This window comes from Nuphar pumila, chromosome 15 (assembly GCF_984573655.1).
Source record: "Nuphar pumila chromosome 15, dmNupPumi1.hap1.1, whole genome shotgun sequence".
Taxonomy (NCBI): domain Eukaryota; kingdom Viridiplantae; phylum Streptophyta; class Magnoliopsida; order Nymphaeales; family Nymphaeaceae; genus Nuphar; species Nuphar pumila.
The window spans coordinates 29340477-29359039 of record NC_143263.1 but is presented as its reverse complement, the minus strand read 5'-3'; the positions used below and the strand labels follow the sequence as shown (position 1 = coordinate 29359039).

The window sequence follows — 18563 nt, the reverse complement described above, 5'->3', positions numbered from 1 at the left end:
TTTTAGCCATTCATTGTTTGTGTTTTAGATGTTCATCTATATGATGAATGGCACACTGAAACTTTTTTGTGGGACCAGTCTGAGAGATGTTTTCAACCATGGTGTTTGGGTTGCCGTTCATCACATGAATGAACGACATCCAAGGCACCTATGACAGGATTACCGTCTGAGGTGCCTCTGACCTGATCCTCTATCTTTTTTCTTTTTTCCTTTTTGTCCTCAAAATTTCATTAAAATAGTGTCAAGAAGTTACAAAAGCATGACTATTTACGAGGTGTTATCTCCACAGAAAGTAATCGATTGATCCTCAAAATAAAGCAAAAAGTAGGATAGGAAAGTCCAAGATACAACAGAGCAAAGAACCGCAACCAAGACCAATAATAAACAGGTGAAGTAGGTCCAGGAGCGAGCATTGTATCTGAAAAGCTATATCAGATGAGCATCGCATACTTCACCTGCTTAGCATTAGCCTCTGCAATGATTCTGTGAGGATTAATTTTTGGTAGTATTTGTATTTTTATTTGCTAGCGAAAAGTTTCAGACTATATCTGTGTTGCAATTTTGTGTGTGGGATGTGTGATTTCTGCTCGTGCTCCCTCCAGAATCAGCTGCACATAACAACTTGCGAGAAGCCACAACTGAAAAGCCAAAATCCTTACATGGACCTTCAAGTGCCCTGAATACTAGCTATATTGAGTTTTTTAGTGTCGCTAATAACCACGAAATAGAAGCTGCAGAGAAGAACAAATCACGAGCAGACACAACTGAAACACCGAGTAGACCCTTACTTGGAGCTTCAAGTCCCTTGAATGCTAGCAGTAGAGTTTTTTAGTATCACTAATGACCAAGAAATAGACTTTGCCAAGGAGAACAACTCACAGGAAGCCCCAGCAAGAGCAGCCCCAGTAGTACGTTCAACTGCTTTGAGTTTTAGCTATGACAAGGTTGTAAGGATCACTAATAACTTTGAAAAGGTCATTGGCCATGGAGGGTCTTCAACTGTTTATTATGGCTGCATGGATGGTTCTGCATTTGCTGTCAAGATAATAAAGGATTCATTGTCAAAAGCTGAAAAGTTCATTGCAGAGGTTTGTATGAAGAATCAATGCATTCAACTTATGGAAAGAATACATAGCTATACGTTGTTTGACATTTGACAAATTTCAACAGATTGAGATCCTACCAAGGATCCATCATAGAAACTTGGTTTCTTTAGTCGGGTATTGTGAAGAAGGTAATAACCTGATCCTTGTATCCGAGTACATGGCCAATGGAAATCTCTCCGTGCTACTGTCAGGTATGATGCCTCAATAAACCATAATACAGTATGAGATACAGATGCTTGTTGATATATGATAATGCTGAGATACAGATGCTTCTTAATGGTTGAAAGTGCTGCAATTTCCTACTTTATGAAAACGTGAAGACAGTAAAGAATGCCTAAGAGATTTCCAAAAAAAATGAAAAACCTAGATTTCACATGTTTAAGAGAAATAGAAGATAAAACCAAACCTGGTTTAGATACTTAAGTAAGATTAAGCAAGCAACACCCGGAATGATGTTTTGCAATCAGCAAACAGTAAATCCACTGCTAGTACATGGGACTGGGAGTAGAGCCAGCAATTTTCACAGATGGGGGCTAGAACTCATATTTTTGTCTTGGATCCATTTGAATCCAAATAAAGTCCTAACTGCAGTACTTTTAGTGTATTTTTAGGTCAATAGGCCAAAGAAACTTTAGTATTTTCCTAGTTACTTGTGCTTCTACAGGTAACTTTAAGGAACTGTTAAGAAAATGTTTTCAATATCAAGGATAAAAAGTGCAGGATAAAAATATATTCGAGAATTTCAGTATATTTAGGAGGTTCCCACGTTTTTGGAGGCAAATCTAGCTTTTGTAAATTTATTTGCACAGGTAATCTGTCAAAGACGCAAAATCAGAGGCACTCAATGTGACCCACAAATTATGTATAAGAGAACTTTTAGTGGATGGGGGAAGCCTGCCTCACTCTTGAAAATTTGTGACATCAACTATTAGAAAATTATGCTAGGAATAAGACAAGCTACATTTTGTGCACTTGGGTAAGTCCCTATAGATGACCAACTTCTTATCAATATTGAGAATGCAGTGAATACTGCTTTAAACAATCCAAAACCCCTCTAAATGTTAAAAGAGTGCTCAAAAGAACCTTCTAAACTCATTTAGCTGAACAAATAATAAATAGTCCAATCACCAATGTTGAAAAATGAAATAGGTCCATCATATTTATTGCTTCCAAATGGAAAGGTCTCCAAAATACAGACAACAAATAGCTCGTGGAGAACACTTGCAAAGCATTTGTACTTTCCAAGGATGACCACCACTCTGTTATGCTTGATCTTTCCACATCTTGAGTATAACTATGCCAGCATATTCTATTCTTAACCTTGAAGAAAAATCCATCTGACTGGATATGAACATTTACAGTAAATAACACTTTTTGCCAGGCAAGTCAAACATGAGCAGAGCCTTGACCTGGAATCGACGACTTCAAATAGCACTAGGCACAGCAATAGGTTTGAATCTGAAGCTTTCTTGCATAAAGTTTCTTTAATTTGGACTTCTTTTATTTCTCCTATAATTTTTCATGAAATTGTTTTGACTGCAGGTTTGGAATATCTACATACTGGTTGCAAACCAATAGTCATTCACAGGGATGTTAAGTCCACAAACATTCTTTTAGATGAAAAACTAGAAGCAAAATTAGCAGATTTTGGGTTGTCAAAAAACGGAACTGTTGATGGGTCTACACTTCATGGAGCAACCAAAATTGCTGGAACACCTGGTTACATAGATCCTGAGTATGACTTCTTCGTAAAACTTGTCTTCCCTATTTTAAATGCCATAGCCGTAGTGTACATTCATTTAAAGAAACGGAAACTATGTATCATACATGTCCGAATCCTCAAAGTTCTCAATCCTGACAATCAATATTCTGGCTTCTAAGTATTCTATAGCTGTTTTGGAAGCATATAACAAAGGAACCATGGTAGTAATAATTTCAAGTTTTCAACACACACAGCACACACACAAAACATGCTGTTTGGCAATGAGCAGTACTATGTTTCCATGATCTATAAAGCACTAGAGGAAAAGAAATTACATCAATAGAGGGGAGCACACATGTATCTTTTCATAGTTTCCTTGAACATCCATGTAAAATATCAACATTTCACGAGTTAGCTAAGAAACAATTTTTCGTCCTCGTTTGTTTTTCCACAGGTACTACAATACGGAAATGCTCACCAGAAAAAGTGATGTCTACAGTTTTGGTGTAGTGCTTTTCGAGCTTATAACAGGGAAGCCTGCAATATTTTCTATAGGCAAACAACACTTTAATCTTGTCCAATGGGTCACACCCAAACTTTTCAGAGGCGATATAGAGGGTATAATTGATCCTAGGATTCAAGGTTACTGCAATATCAACTCTGTATGGGAAGTTGCGGAGATAGCTAAGAATGCCACTGAACGTGAAGCAAAGAAGAGACCTGCAGTGACTGAGATTGTGAATGCTCTGAAGGAAACTTTGAAGCTGGAAGTTTCACAGAAGGAAGTGAGTCCACCATCTGAAAATTCGGTAGTGCATACATCAGCTAATCCACTTCCAAGGTAATTTATGCTTCTGTACCGCCATTACAAATGTCTACCCCACTTTCAATTTCAAACTGTTTCAGAAATGTACGGTATGTCGTCCCAAATAAAAACCTCCCAAGGTTTTTGCTCCTAAAATTAAACACTCGAGAACATGTATTGGCATCAATGAAACCCTGCAAAGGTGATTGAGCGTGTAATCTTCTACCAGAGAGTTCCTTCACAGTTTGAATTTTACATGCTTCAAATTCCAGGAGCTCCCACCAAACACATTCCTTCAAGAAAGCAAGCATTCTGGATGCATAAAACAAAAAAATTCTAAACATAGAAGAATCAAAAGTTTGAAACTAAACAGCGCAAGGACTCGAAATTTTATTTCTTTTTTTTTTGGTAAAAGATGTGATAATTTGTTAAGCCATAAGTTTACAAACATTTGGCTCCTACCAAGTAATTCAAGACTCATGCAACTATCATGAAAAATTAATGCACCATCCATATAGTCTCAAATAACCACATTCCTTTCGTACAGTTATGATATATTTTGTTTGAAAAACACTTCCGTACAAGAAATAATAATACAGCGGATCATGATCTCATTGTTCTTGGCTCTCAAAGAGAAAAGAAAAAACAGAAGATATCACACCATATCATGATCTAAAAGAATCACCACCTCGCGAATAAGCTACTTTAGCTCTTGGTAGAAGCACTTTTTGTTTCGCTTCTGGCATTCTTGGTTGTCGGTATTTTTCTGTAAACTTCCTTTATCCTGAAAGAAAGCAAAAGATCCAACCCGAACCCAATGGCGCAAGCTACAGCCATAATCAAGAATACGATCCGGTAGCAATGAGCTCCGACGCAGGTGTTGAAGCCTTCGGGCTCTGGGGTTGCCTGAGCATCATAAAGGATCCCTGCTAGAAGACCCGAGAATAAGTATGAGGATGTTGTAGATGAGACCATAGTATTTGAGGCCAAAGAACTCAGAGGCAGTCAGAACCGAGACGGCAATCCGAAAACCATAACATATCCCCCCCACGATCGACACAATGTAGAGGGATCCGGGCAATGACATGGCCATGATCACGTAGCCAGAATCTGAGAAGCTGCATTCCACAGAGGTCTTGGTGTTGCTGATTTCTGGATAAAGTGTTCCGAGACCAAACCCGAAACCATCCCGAAGAAGCCGAAGATTAGGGATGGCAGTGGACCGTGGCGGGGGACAAGGTCTCCACCCCCGCCCCATCTCAAAATCCTACCGTCCATCCCTGCCTCCATCCCCAGTCCAAACGGGGCTAGGCGGTGTGTGTGTGTGTGTGTGTGTGTGTGTGTGTGTGTGGGGGGGGGGGGGGGGGGGGGGGGGGGGGGGGGGGGGGCGGTCCACTGACTTGGTCGGGGGTGAGGGCTATTTAGCCCTCACGGTGCGCCTCCTTCCCCCACAGACGAACCAGAGAGAGAGCGTAAGAGGGAGAAGGGCGGTGAAAAAAAAAACAGAGGGCTTACCGGCGACGGCAAGGTAATCGTCCTCCTCCTTCTTTTCATCTTCTTCGTCTTCGGCGGGTTGAGGGCCGGCAGCCATGGCTGCCGGCGAGTGTTGCAGAAAAAAAAAAGGGGGAGGGGGGGGGACTGTGTGTGTGTGTGTGTGTGAGAGAGAGAGAGAGGAGGGGGCCGGCCTCTCTGCTGCAAAAAGGGATAGAGAGGGCCGGCTCCGACGGCCGGCCCCTCTCTGACAGAGATGAAGGGGAGACGGAAGGGAAGCAGAGTGTTTTTGCTCATGCCGACATCGTGGCCGTCTGTTTGCATTTTGGATGAATGCCACGTGGTTTTGTTTTTAAAAATGCAAATCGGATGGCCACGATGTCAGCATGAGCAAAAAGGCTGCTCATGTTCAGCATGACCTGATCTGCTTCCAGACGGAAGGGTGGGTCGCGCCCAGACCGAGTCAAGCCAGTGAATAAAAAAAAATAGTTGTCTGGTTCGGCCTGGGTGCGACCTAGGGGTGGCAAAACCTGACCCGACCTGCCAACCCGCCTCTTAGGCGGGTTCGGGTTTGGAAAATATGAACCCGTTTAATAAATGGGTCGACCCGCCTAACCCATTTATTAAACGGGTCAGGTTCGTGTTAGGGGTATGTCAACCCGCCAACCCGACTGACCCGTTTAATAAACGGGTTAGGCAGGTGGGTCAACCCGCCAACCCAACCCGTCTACCAACCCGCCAACCCGACCCGTCAACCCGCGAACCTGCGAACTCGTTTACCTGACCCAACCCATTTATTAAATGGGTTGGCGCGTCGTATCGGGTTACCCGTTTATTAAACGGGCCGGGTTCGTGTTTGCCACAGCCGGCCCGTTTAATAAACGGGTCGGGTTCGGGTTGAGGTATGCTGACCCACCAACCCGTCTGGTCGACCCGCCAACCCAACACGATTGCCACCCCTAGTGCGACCTAGATCGAACCGTGGGGTTATGTATTTATAAAAATAATAATAATAATAAGTGAATAAATAATATTTTTAGTCAAACCGGTTTATCCAATCAGACAGTTTTGAATACGGACTAGTAATAGGCCTGGATCCAATTAGATAGTTTTAGATTTAGATCAAAAGTGGATCTGGATCGAGTTATGAGTTTCGTCTGAATTATGAAAATAATTTGAAATGACTAAAATGCCCCTATAAAATATCCAAAATCCATTTTAGTGAAATTCACATAACTTTGCACACTGAACTTAGAATTGAATGAGGTTTGGTGTGTTGGACTCGTATCGCAGAAGGAAATCTGCTTATCTACTAATTTTAGTCAAATTAGTGATGCAAAAATTGAGGACTCTCGAGTCAATTCGAAAAAGGTTTTTTAGTAATTTTATTTAAAAGATAAGCGGTTTTGTACATTAATGCAAATGTGCTTATTTAATGACCAGATTCTACTGCTAAAACATCTTGAGACTCGATTGCGACTAAAGCATCATATTTGTATTTGAGGTAAGAGATATTATAAATAATTTTAGATGTGAATAAACCTTTTTACGTTGCATGTTATTATAATATCGTGAATTAGCATAATAACTTTTGAGTGAGAATATGATATGCTTTGAAATGACCATACATGGTATTCTGAGATGATTGCATACACATATGAGTTGTGATATACATATTAATTATGGTATATCATATATATTAGACAAATATTATGTTTGTGATAGCATGTAAGTGTAATTGATAATAACATGCATTGTGATGAGAATGTCTTTAGATTGGAGTTCCAATTAGTCTATTCATGTTATATACATGTATATATTGAGATTGGCATGCATAACTCCTTAAATCTCGAAAGTGATGACCTGTGGTAATAGCTACCTGGTTCACGGCAAGAGTGCAGCCACCATGGAGAGTGCGTCACCGGTGATTTAACGATGTGGAGACCTTATATCATTGCGTGCTTAGTGTGAGTCCTAATGTTATCATGAGATTAAAGAATGAGATCTGTCGTGATCATTTCACCATGTCACTTGTAAGAAAACAAGTGCAATACGAGTTTGAGAATATGGGTTTATATGTTGAACTTAACCTATGACTTAGGGTTAGACTCATACAGTGTTTGAGGACTCTAGAGGACCATGGATTGTTGAGAACTATCATGGTTAGGATGTAGAATGAACCATACCAAGATTGAGATTGAGCCTGACCTCCCGGTGGAGTCCCCTTCTTGTTTCACTACAGTGCCTAGTGGTCCGGAGACCACTGGGAGTGTATGGTCCATTGTTTGGCCAACATATAGAATTGGGGTATTCTACATGGGTTGCTACGGCTATGACCGGTATAGCTGACATAGGATTAGTTTGGTGTGATCAGAGTGTTTAAGAGGGTGATGGGGGGGGGGTTAATTAAAACATACAAACTTGTGTGGTGTGTCGAAAACTAAACTCAGACTAGGGGCTTAGAACCCACTACAGTTGTAAGTTTAAGTATTTATTTGCTTATAATTATTTCTTACTGGGTTGTAGATTCACCTTCCTATTTAATTACAACTGTAGGTTTTAGGTACACTAGTACAGGCAGGACTTGATTGACTTCTTCTTCGACAGAATATTTAGAACTTTTTCCTTTCATGTCATTAAACAATAATGTATTTGTTATTTTCTTTTGTTATGAATGATGAACATTATGAAAAAAAATAAGTTATTGAATGATAATGAAAAAATAAAATTTTAGCCATGTTTCTCTGTGTGAACTCTGTACTCTTTTCTTCTAGGAAGTAATACCAACCGAACTCAGACTTTCGAAGTCCCAGATTGGGGTGTTACACCTTCGTTATTCTCATCAAGCAACCATGTCTCTTTATAGATTTTTGAGAAAAGCCTGTAGTGGGAGGTTACCACAATCAATGGTTATCCTCCATGGGCAATTGCATTAACTACCTGGTACTCCCATGAGTCATGTTATCTCATGATGTACCCATGTCAAATCGGGTCACATCAGGTTAGATATGCTCTATATTCCAATATTCTACCACATGACCCATTGATATGAAAAAATACTTCATCAAGGTTTTATTGTTGTCTCGATTCAATTTTCATGTGGGTTCACATGCTATCCTGTATCACAAAAATGAATTATACGAGTGATGGAGATAAACACTTTTTTATGAAATATTATATTTTCATGCACTATAATATAATTCATTTTCAGTGTTTTAGCGTGTTAAAATTATTGTTATGAATAGGTTGGTCTCTAACTCATTATATTGGTCCTTTAACATTGTTATTCTATTATTCTCTCGACCCAAATAAGAGATCCTTTATGCAGAATCAATAATACATAAAACCATAGATAATCAATTTAGGTTCACAAATGTGATCACATATAACCATAATATATTGTCATACATTAGAAGAAATCAAACATACTCGTCTCTTTTACATGTTGAGAATATAATCACGGTGCTAGCCCTTTAGAAATGAAAATTGCAGTCATTTCCTTTATGCCAATTGCATCAATACATATTAGATGATTCTTAGTACTTTCTTTAATAATAAAGTACTTTAACTCTATGTGTCGACACAAGGTTGAGCTTTTGTTGTTATTCAAGAAAGATACGATAACTTCATTATCATATAAGATCTTTAGTGGCCTCCCAATAGAGTCCACTTTATCAAGATCCATAATGAAGCTTTTAATCCATATGACCTGAGATAAAATCTTGTATAGATCAATAATTTTCGCTCCAATGGCTTTTAGAAATTCCTTCACTATCCCGTAGAGAGAGAGAATACCTCAACTATTCTTAGTGGCTCGCTATTACAAAACCAATATGCTAAGATTATTTGAGCACTCTCACTTCTCATAAACATCTTTCTAAGTGCTCCCACTTCTCATAAACAATCTTTACAGCGGTTGTTCTATTCTCCATATGTAACAAGAGGGAATTCAGCATTGTACCTTTAGGTACGAACATGCTTCATGGGCTGGTATACATATCTACTGTTACGCCTTATATGAATTTGGAATACAATGACCTACTTTTGGGTATAATCATTGATTCATAAAGTCACACACAATCATAATACTAAATCTTAACACGGTCCAAAAAAATCTCAATTAACATAACTCATATCACTTTGGTAATTGCATGAGTCAGGTGATCGAGGTTTTTTACCGCAAACATATTCGTATTATGAGCATGCTCATGCACACATGATAATGCATGCATATTGATGATGAAATATGTATTATATCATAAAAAAATATAGGTTCATGCTTTAACTTATATGTATATATAAATTTTGATGAAAACACATCATATATATCATGAATTTAATCATAATTCATACTTAAATATCATACATAACTTAAATAACATCAAATGCATGTAAAAAGTCATGCTTTCATGATAATAAACACCTATAAAGCATGAAAAATAACAAAAATATGCTCTTTTGAGTAAAACCCGAGGTCCACATGCTGAAATCATTTTAAAAATGCTCTGAACTAGTCTGAAATGGCTTCGAACCGATTGACTAAGAGCCTGAACCGATCTAAAACATGTACAAAAGCCTATAACCCTTAAAACCGAATGAGAAAATCCTTTTTCCTTTACTGATTCATGAAAACAGGGTTCTATATTGAAGAATTGGTGAAAAATCGATAAGAACCGATCAAAAGGGGCTTTGAACCAGTCCCGGAATGCTCTGTATCGGTTATAGAACCGGTTCAGGTGTAAATAGTACATGGTCCTTATTTTGGACCCGATTCAATTAAATCTGGATTCAGATCCTGTTTCAGTTGATCTCAGGTCGGTCCCCTAGGTTCAGATCCAGTCTGGATGTAGACCTGTTTATGACCAGGTCCTAAGTTGGAACCCCATGATGCAGACCCGATCTGGATCTAGATCAAATTTGAATTCACAAACTGATCTAGAACTAGACCCAGTCCAAACATGATCTGGGTCGTCGAATCGATTCAGATCTGAATCTGATTCACAAAGTATTCTTGTTAGATCTGGATCCTCGACCCGGTCCAAATCTATATTCGGGTCAGATTTGAAGACTGGATTTAGACTGTCTGGATCAGACACGGACTCGAAACCTCAAATGGGCCTGGGTAGGATCCAGATCATCAAACTGATCTAGATCCAAACCCGATCCAAACAACACTTAAGTTGAATCTGGTCCACAACCTGATCTAAATCTAGATCCAATCCATAATATATCTAGGGTGAATCTGGATCCACGACTAGGATCAAAATCTAGACCTGGCCCATAAAAGATTTGGGTTAGACCTGGATCTTGGGTCCAATTTGTTTGAGTCAAACCTAGACCCAGAACCCAAATGGGTCTAGGTTCGGTCCAGGTTTCTAGGTAAGAGCCAGACTTTGTGTGACACTTGTAAAATTTTATCGCCAAATTAAACTTGAATTTCATGTTCACAAGTTGGTATGATGATATTCTCATTGTTTTGTCTTTTATTCTTATTTGGATCCTAGATATCCTATTCGAATCTTCAATATTGGATCTTGGATATCCTATTTGAATCTTCGATATTGGATCCTGAATATTTTAATTGGATATCTAATAATAGATTTCATTTAATGGTTCAGATCCTTAATATCAGATCCTCGATATCATAGTAGATTTGATATTGGATCCAAAGTGTATTAAGTGGATCCATGAATTTTAAATTGAGTCTTGGAAGGAATTTTTTTTATATGGAATTCATAGCATTTTATTTGGATTAATAATAGTTTACCGAATGTTTGGATCCCAAAATTAGTACCCCAAAAAACTGGATCCAAAATACCTTATTTGGATCTTTGACATCGGAATTTCGATGTCTTAATGTAAATTTTACATTGAAATGATAAGGGTCCAATTAAAATTTTTATTTTGGATCCATAGTAATTTATTTGGATCCATACCAGAAGTTTTAAATCCGTGTAATATAATATTCAAGCTTTGGATCTTTGGGCGGATCTGGATAGCTAATATGGATCCATGAACATATTGGATTGTAGATCTATATCACACTAGCACACATTATTGCATGGTCCATTTGAAAAAATATATAGAGAAATTAACGTGTGTCACTTATAAGTGGGATTAGGGTTAAACCCTAATCATGTGAATATGTTAGCAATGAAAAAGAAAAGTGAAATACATTAAAAATGAAGTGCGTGAAAAACAAAAAAAAAGTAAGACATGTTAACCCTAAAAAAAGGTTTTACTTAAAAAGAAAAGGGAAAACATGAAAGAGGGGAGGGGGCTATTCACGCTGAGTGGAGAGAAAAGGGGGGAAAATCGACCCAACTCTCTCCTACGACCCCTCTCGTCTTCCCCATTTTCTTTCCCCAATCCTCTCTCACACAACCCTTAAAAGCTCCCTCTCCCTCTTCCAATGGTTATTCCTCTCTCTTGTGGTCTCTCTCTCTCCCTCTCTTTTGCACGGTTCAAAAAGAAGAAGTTTCACGTTTTCATTGCAATAATAGGGGAAGGCTCGATTCACCGCACCCAATCAAGATACGGTCTCTATGATTTTTGTCTTGTGCTTTTTTTCAAGGATTATACAATGGCAAATCAACACTAGAGAGTATCTCTGGAAAATTTGGTTATGTGTGGAACTAGATTACAGTAATCTTCTCTAAAAATACTAACTGGCCTACTATAATGATTTTGATAGACCGTTCAACCATTTATCATCACCCGGCTCATTTGGGATTGGGTTGGGTGTTTGATCTGTTTAATTTAGAGATAAACGTGTTTCTATTAAGGGAAATCTGAGAATCTCTAATCAGATTAGGCATTAAATTTGTTGTTAATCACAAAATGGACTAGATCTATGGGTAAAAATTGTATTCTATTAGCTTTATTTTTTGTTGGTAACATGATATGCAATCTGATGGGGCTGCATTTATTACTTGATAAATGCAGTGCTTGAGATAATAAAATAGAGGTTGTAATTTCATTTAAAGACTCTGAAAAGAATTCTGTTACGAACCTACATCAATTACTTTTCCCAAATTTTAACATAAGTTGATTTAGCAGTTTTGAATGTATGCCTTTCTTTCTATGTCTCATGTCGAGGGAATTGTGATGACAACAAACCTTGTAGTAACATCATTTTTTTCATTTTTTCTTGAATGTTATTTCCTATTAATATGGACTGGTATATGTATATGTTTTTTTAGCATTTTAATTAAACTGCATACTTGGGTACTAGCCTTGGTTATTCCTTTCTAATCGCAGGACTGTTTTCCTGTAAAAAGTGTGGTTAATTCAATCAGATTATACCTAATATGAATTATTATTGCTTTAGATATTTATATTTTCTTTTGTTTCTCGTTGGCTGAAGTCTTGAATACCGTATTGCACTACTCCGTAGGCACATCAAATTCTTGTTTCAATATGCAGAAAGTTGGTCACACTAAAATTTATTTTTGTCAAATTACAAGTGTACTGAAATCAGACACTTAGAAACTAAATATCTTTTGCTGATGATAGGTGTGCTCGGTTTAGTTGCACAAAAATTATTTTAACTATATATTGAACTTTGTCATACACAACAACATATACAAGCATTTTAAACAGGAATTTTGGAATGAATGTATACAACAGTTTTTGTGTTGAGTCATAAATAAAAGTCCATACTTGTATGCTTCCTGAATTACTTCAAATTAGAGTGAACCTTATGTCTTGCTACTCGACACCTTTGCCTTAACTTCAGTGAATGAATTTCTATGTATAATAAATGTAGTGACAGGAAAGACATTTTGTTTTAAGTCTAATAACAGATATTAACTTTCTATATTGAGTTCATTTATAGCAACAAATTTTCTGCAATTAGGGCAATGATAGAAATCGTTGACTGCGTAGTTGTAAATTTTTGTGTGTGTAATATTAAAATCCATGATTAAAAATCTATCTATTGAATTAGATTCTTTTAGTTTGGAAGTAGAATTTGGTGAATATTCTGCTCATTTTTGTTCTGCTCAGTTTGTTTGATGAAACACTCAAGATGAGAAATGATATATTAACATAATCTACATCATAATATGTGCGAACTACATGTGTTCCTATGAAATTGTCACTAAGTAATAACAACAAACTGCTGAAAAAATTTTCAAGGATGATATCCTTACATGTAAGGTCTGCTTTTAAAAGTTTATGCCAACAACCTTACATAAATTTTAATTATATATAAAATGTACAGTGGAGTACTTTAAGTTCTTGTGTATAAAACTTGTAAATTGTACATTATACCAATAGTAACATTTTGTTTGTAAATACTTTAATGCAAAGGACTGACTGTATGTGCCTTGCTCCGATAAATTTCTAAGTCCAAGGTTGAGTGATATTAGAATTGTTCCTTATGAAATGACTATAGGTATGAAGTGTTACAATTACCTTTAGGTGATTAACTTGAAAAGTAACTTACTTACAATTCCCAAAGAATGGTTATATAACCGAGCCTATGGTCGGTTTGATGTTGGCTCATGGGTTGCCAAGCCAAGGAATAGAGGGTTCTGCATTGGCCCTCGAGTTTATAATGTTAATACAAGTATATATAAATTTTATATTTTGCCTGACTGGTTTAAATGTATCGGGGCACTTGTGCTCGTCCGGTTTGAAGGTACCGGAGCATACTGGGTGAGATTAAATAAATAACTTAATAATTAACAACCTACCTACTGAAGGTAGAAACCTCTGGGCTTACTATACCATGGTGGTATGATTCATTTCATATGTGAGTACCTGCAATATTAAGTTATTGGGTTCAAATCAGGGAAAACCCTGAAAAGTTGGGTAACAAAATTAATATGATAAGCAAACTACTCAGACTCGGGCTTACCTTGGACAGGGTAGGTGGTACACAATTCTAGAGATATTTGCTATTTAGCTTCGAGCGACAATGACTCATTGGTTCTCAGTCCTCAAACCTCAGAGTTAGGAGACTCGGACCACCAATTTGACATGGCGGTATATCTAAGTTCTTCTGCAGAAGTTAGGATGCATCATGTTTTGTTCTGTCTTCGAGAGGTTCTCTCAGTTATTAAATTGCTCCTTTAGGTTTTCAGTTTTAGTTAGACATTCAGGTTAATAAAACACCCACGAGACAAATCCCATTTGAAATGGATGGTGTGAGTTTGTCAAATGCTCGACAAGCCGCTACATTAGCGGCGCATAAACTATGTTCGTCAACCAAGTTTGTTCAGTGGTCGTAACGTAATTGGTTTTTTTGGAAAAACCTGTAGTCTCTTTTAGTAGACTACACTTGACGGCCGGGACTAACAAGAATTAGCCGAAGTGTTGTGTTTGTTCCATCACGACGGAAGTGAAAAACATAATAAACCCTCAAATATTTTCTTCCTTAGCCTGCGAGTGCATGCGATATAATTAAAGAGAAACTTAAATTAAATATTTTATTTTCTTCATTCATGTAAAATTTATGAGATTCTGTACTTAAATTTGTTATCATTTATTTGTCTTATTCATATATCAGAAATCAATTGTACTATTAGTGTTCCTGTGATATTCATTTAATTATTTCATGATTATGCCATAACTTACAATTCATTGAATATCTAATATCATTACACATCCTTGTTACATTGTACACATGCGTAATCATAGTAGTCCTACTGTTTCGACTAGTTGTAGTTCAATACAATTACTATACCATTTTGAGGTAAAGAATAGAGAAATGGGAGTGATTGTGGGATGATATATAGGCCATGATGCACAAATTTTTGATGTTCTCGAAACAATAAGAAATAGATTAGTTATTTTCATTTCTGTTATCGTAATGTTCTGAGCATTTGGTATACAGTTAAATTTTATTGGAAATGGAATGAATTATGTTGCCTTGATTTCTGTGTGACGTACTATGCTTAACCTGAAATGGTTTGAATAGTTCTGCCGTTATAAAAAAAAATCTTGAAATTTGAGTTAAATTTTGGGTTGTTACACTTCGGGTCCAAACCCGATCTGGGTCCTAGATCGGGTCCTCTTGCGACGTGGATATGATACCCAGTCCTAGATCGGGTTAGGGATGGCAGTGGGGCGGGGCGGGGGACAAGGTCTCCACCCCCGCCTCCATCCCCGGCGGGGAATGGATTTTATCCTCCATCCCCGCATTCATTCTCGTTTCCCCGTTTCATGTCCTCCATCCCCGGTTCAAACGGGGATGAGGCGGGGCGGGGCAGGGATATTGCAAGGAAAAATGGTCGGTGCGGGGAACGGGGCGGGGCGGGGAAAAGTGCACGTCCATCCCCGCCTCCACCGCCGGACGGGGATGGATTTTAACCTTCGTCCCCGCCCCCATCCCCGTTTCATACCCTTCATCCCCGGTCCAAACGGGGCGGGGCCCCGCTTTCCCCCGGTCCACTGCCATCCCTAGATCGGGTTCGTGTCAGGTTGATAAAGGTGGTTGTGCTCAGTCATATGTAGCCCTTCGGCAGGCCAAACACCGCCCCCTGCTCCACCGAAAGTTGCAGGTCACTGGCACTGCCGTGTTCATCCAGGTTGTGTTGTTCCCGCCCATACACAACACCACACACATCTGCCAGTAAGGTAGAGGGGAGATCCACTGGCTGACGACGAGCCACTGGACGCCGTAGCCGATGAAGCCCTCGAGGGAACCCATGAGGAGGATGGCCCCTGTACCCAGACGGCGGTCACCAGGCCCAGCCATTTCCATGCCAAGAGGGATGCCGCGCTTCGCCTGACCACAACCCCGTCGTCTTTCACCACGGGAGCGCACCGTTTTAACCTGTTGCTTTGCTGCTTCCTGCTGCGGGAAAATGATGGGCGGGGGTGGGTTATAGCTTTGCTGCTTCCTGCTATTGGAAGATGATGATATATTTTCTGGATAGATTGTACACGAACCCAGACCTTCAAAAAGACACCACCAATACGTACTCTGAGGAACTCAATAATAATCAATAGAAAAGCAAAGAAATTGTTGTTTTGATGTTTTAGCTTTTCCGTTGGGAGCAATCAGTTACCGAGAAAACTGTTATACGGTAGGATATTATACTATGATTCATTGCAATTTTCACGATGTTGGAGTTTCCTAGAGAGATGGTTGCATAAAAAACTGACATAGATTGGAGCAAGATGTGCAACTGGAACCATTCGTTTTTTATGTTTGGACTTTTTCCATTATTTTAATTTTGGTATCAAGTTTATGGATTTTAGTGAGAGATAAATACATTTTCCATTTTCTCTATAAATATTTATGTAGAATCTCAGTCTGAAAGATTGATTATGTTTCTATGAATATTTGCTTTAATTTCTTACATACTTTCGTTAGATTCTTAGCTTAGCTTGACCTAGCGTAGCATAGAGTTGACATAGATCGCGGTGTTGATGTGCAATCCCACTATGAGTTTCCTACATCAAAGTAGTATTATAGCAGGTTTCTCCACTGAATTGACTCGTTTAAAGTGACAGGAGAGTCCAGTGTTTGAATCAATGATCAAGGAGATCAACGGTTGCATTTATCGACTTGATATCAAAGTGACTGCAGGATTCGCAGAGATGGATCAGGAGATCATACAAATCAGAGAGCCCTTAATGATTTGTCTGCTAATAGTAAGGCTAAGATGTAGAATCTTCAATATCATACAAATGTGAACCAATGAGTGGGCAAAGGTTCAATAACCTTAATCCATCCCCCCCTTCCATCGTTTGAGGCTTCTCCATGATGAGAAGCACTGAATCGGTTCAGCTGCGAATGGTTAGCTTAGTCTAGTAACCTGTGTTTTCCAACCAGTTGAACTGCTCTCAAGAACCAGTTTTGGTTGGAAGAACCGGCTTCACCATTCAAACTTTTTTTATGGGCAATGAGAGAGAGAGAGAGGGGGGGTCATGCATGGGCCAACCCAATGAATAACTGAGCTTTTCCAATACCTAGTTTGCTTTGCTAGCTATTTGACCAAACCAGGTTTTGGATGCAAAACTTGTTTGACACTCAAAACCAGGTTTTCAACCTGGTTTTATGTGTCATGGAAACTAACAGAATCGGATAGTGATCCAAGAATTTTTTTCAAAAGGTCAGGCGCTTTTCATAAAATTTTGAAAAGTCAAAATGGTCACAGGTAATTTTGCCAAAAGCTAGGCACCTATGTGACTTTCCCACTTAAATATGTGTTAGCAGCACATTGTATTGAAGTTGTTTATCCTATACAAAAACATGATTTGCGTAGGTTGCAATGAAACAAACAAACAAACATAGAATCTAAAATGGTTGGTTTCTAACAAATTAGCAGCAGTTTGAAACTAATGAAAGAGGTGAAGGACAATCATGGGAGAAAGTGCGATTATAATTTTGCAATTTGTAAATAGTAACAATTAACAAGTTTCCAAGTTTTCATGAATTCAATTAATTATCTTTCTATTTTTCATATAAAATTAATGTAACTAATTAGTTAGATAGTAATAATTATCAAGCTACTATGCAATAATTACTTCTTCTTTTTTTAATTTTTAAGTTATTACAGAATTATTAAATAACTCAGGCCCATTGACCCGGACCGGTACATAAGGGGCCCGGTCCTAAAACTTTGCCCCATATTATCACTTATTATCATCTCTCACATGATGTTTGGTAGATAAATTGGTTTCTTTCCGTCATTTGACCTAAAAGTTTTAGTACAGTTGTAATATTATGGAAGTAACTGGTTGACACCATCCCTTAATCTTATGTTATTCGAACAACACGGATTGACAATCAAACCGTCTATCCGATCATGACCTCAATGAATCATAATTCATAGAAAAACTTTGTTTGTAGTTTTTTTTTTTATGTAAAAAACTAAAAATTAAGATTCATATTTTCTCATCTTCTTAGTTAATCAAGTCAGTTGTGTAGGTCAATCAAATTGCTTGACTTGGTAGAACTGCCCTTGGTTTCAGTTTGGTTCCCACCCGACGCTGATGTGATGCTTTCTTGAAAAAGTTAGAGGGAGAAAGTCAAGACCATTAGCTATAGACAGGACCTTTTCTTAACAAATATAAAAAAAAAACATTCTTCACTCTCAAGGATAATTTAATGAGTAAGAAAAAGTGATTTTTGGCAGTTTTTGAAATTAAAAAAAAAAAGGAAAAGAAGAGAAACTGAAAAACATCAATAATGAGGACTGTGGCTCAAAGACAAAAGTTTGACTGAGCGGCGACTTAGTTGTTTTTGTTGTTTCATCCATATGCTTTTTGGTGGGTTGTCATGCATGTTTTTAAACCACTGCAAATACAAATTTATCACTAAGTGTATGTCTGTGTTGCATATGACTAAGTGCATAGAATCATTCCATTCCAACAGCATTTTTTCTCACTTATGCCCTGAGTTTTCATTTTGGGAAATTTTCTTTTACCAACAGTTCCAAAAATGAATCTGACTTCTCTAAAATTCTAGATATGAGTCAAACTTTTCATGAAAACAGTCATA

General features: G+C 38.0%; 1 protein-coding gene and 1 long non-coding RNA gene across 2 annotated transcripts; one reads left to right on the top strand and one right to left on the bottom strand.

Annotated features, from left to right (window-relative positions):
- Nucleotides 1-809: 809 nt before the first annotated feature.
- Nucleotides 810-3831, top strand: LOC149814969 (LRR receptor-like serine/threonine-protein kinase IOS1). The gene is made up of 5 exons (XM_089990451.1): nucleotides 810-1088; nucleotides 1171-1297; nucleotides 2488-2556; nucleotides 2649-2841; nucleotides 3263-3831. The coding sequence occupies exons 1-5, from the start codon at nucleotides 810-812 to the stop codon at nucleotides 3651-3653; spliced, it is 1059 nt and encodes a 352-aa protein (XP_089846577.1). The 3' UTR covers nucleotides 3654-3831.
- Nucleotides 3832-4081: 250 nt separating this feature from the next.
- LOC149814968 (uncharacterized) lies at nucleotides 4082-5353 on the bottom strand. Its single transcript, XR_016427975.1, has 2 exons — nucleotides 5129-5353; nucleotides 4082-4539 (listed from the first exon to the last, which is right to left on the bottom strand). It is a non-coding gene; the product is annotated as an uncharacterized LOC149814968 (long non-coding RNA).
- Between the last annotated feature and the right edge of the window lie 13210 nt (nucleotides 5354-18563).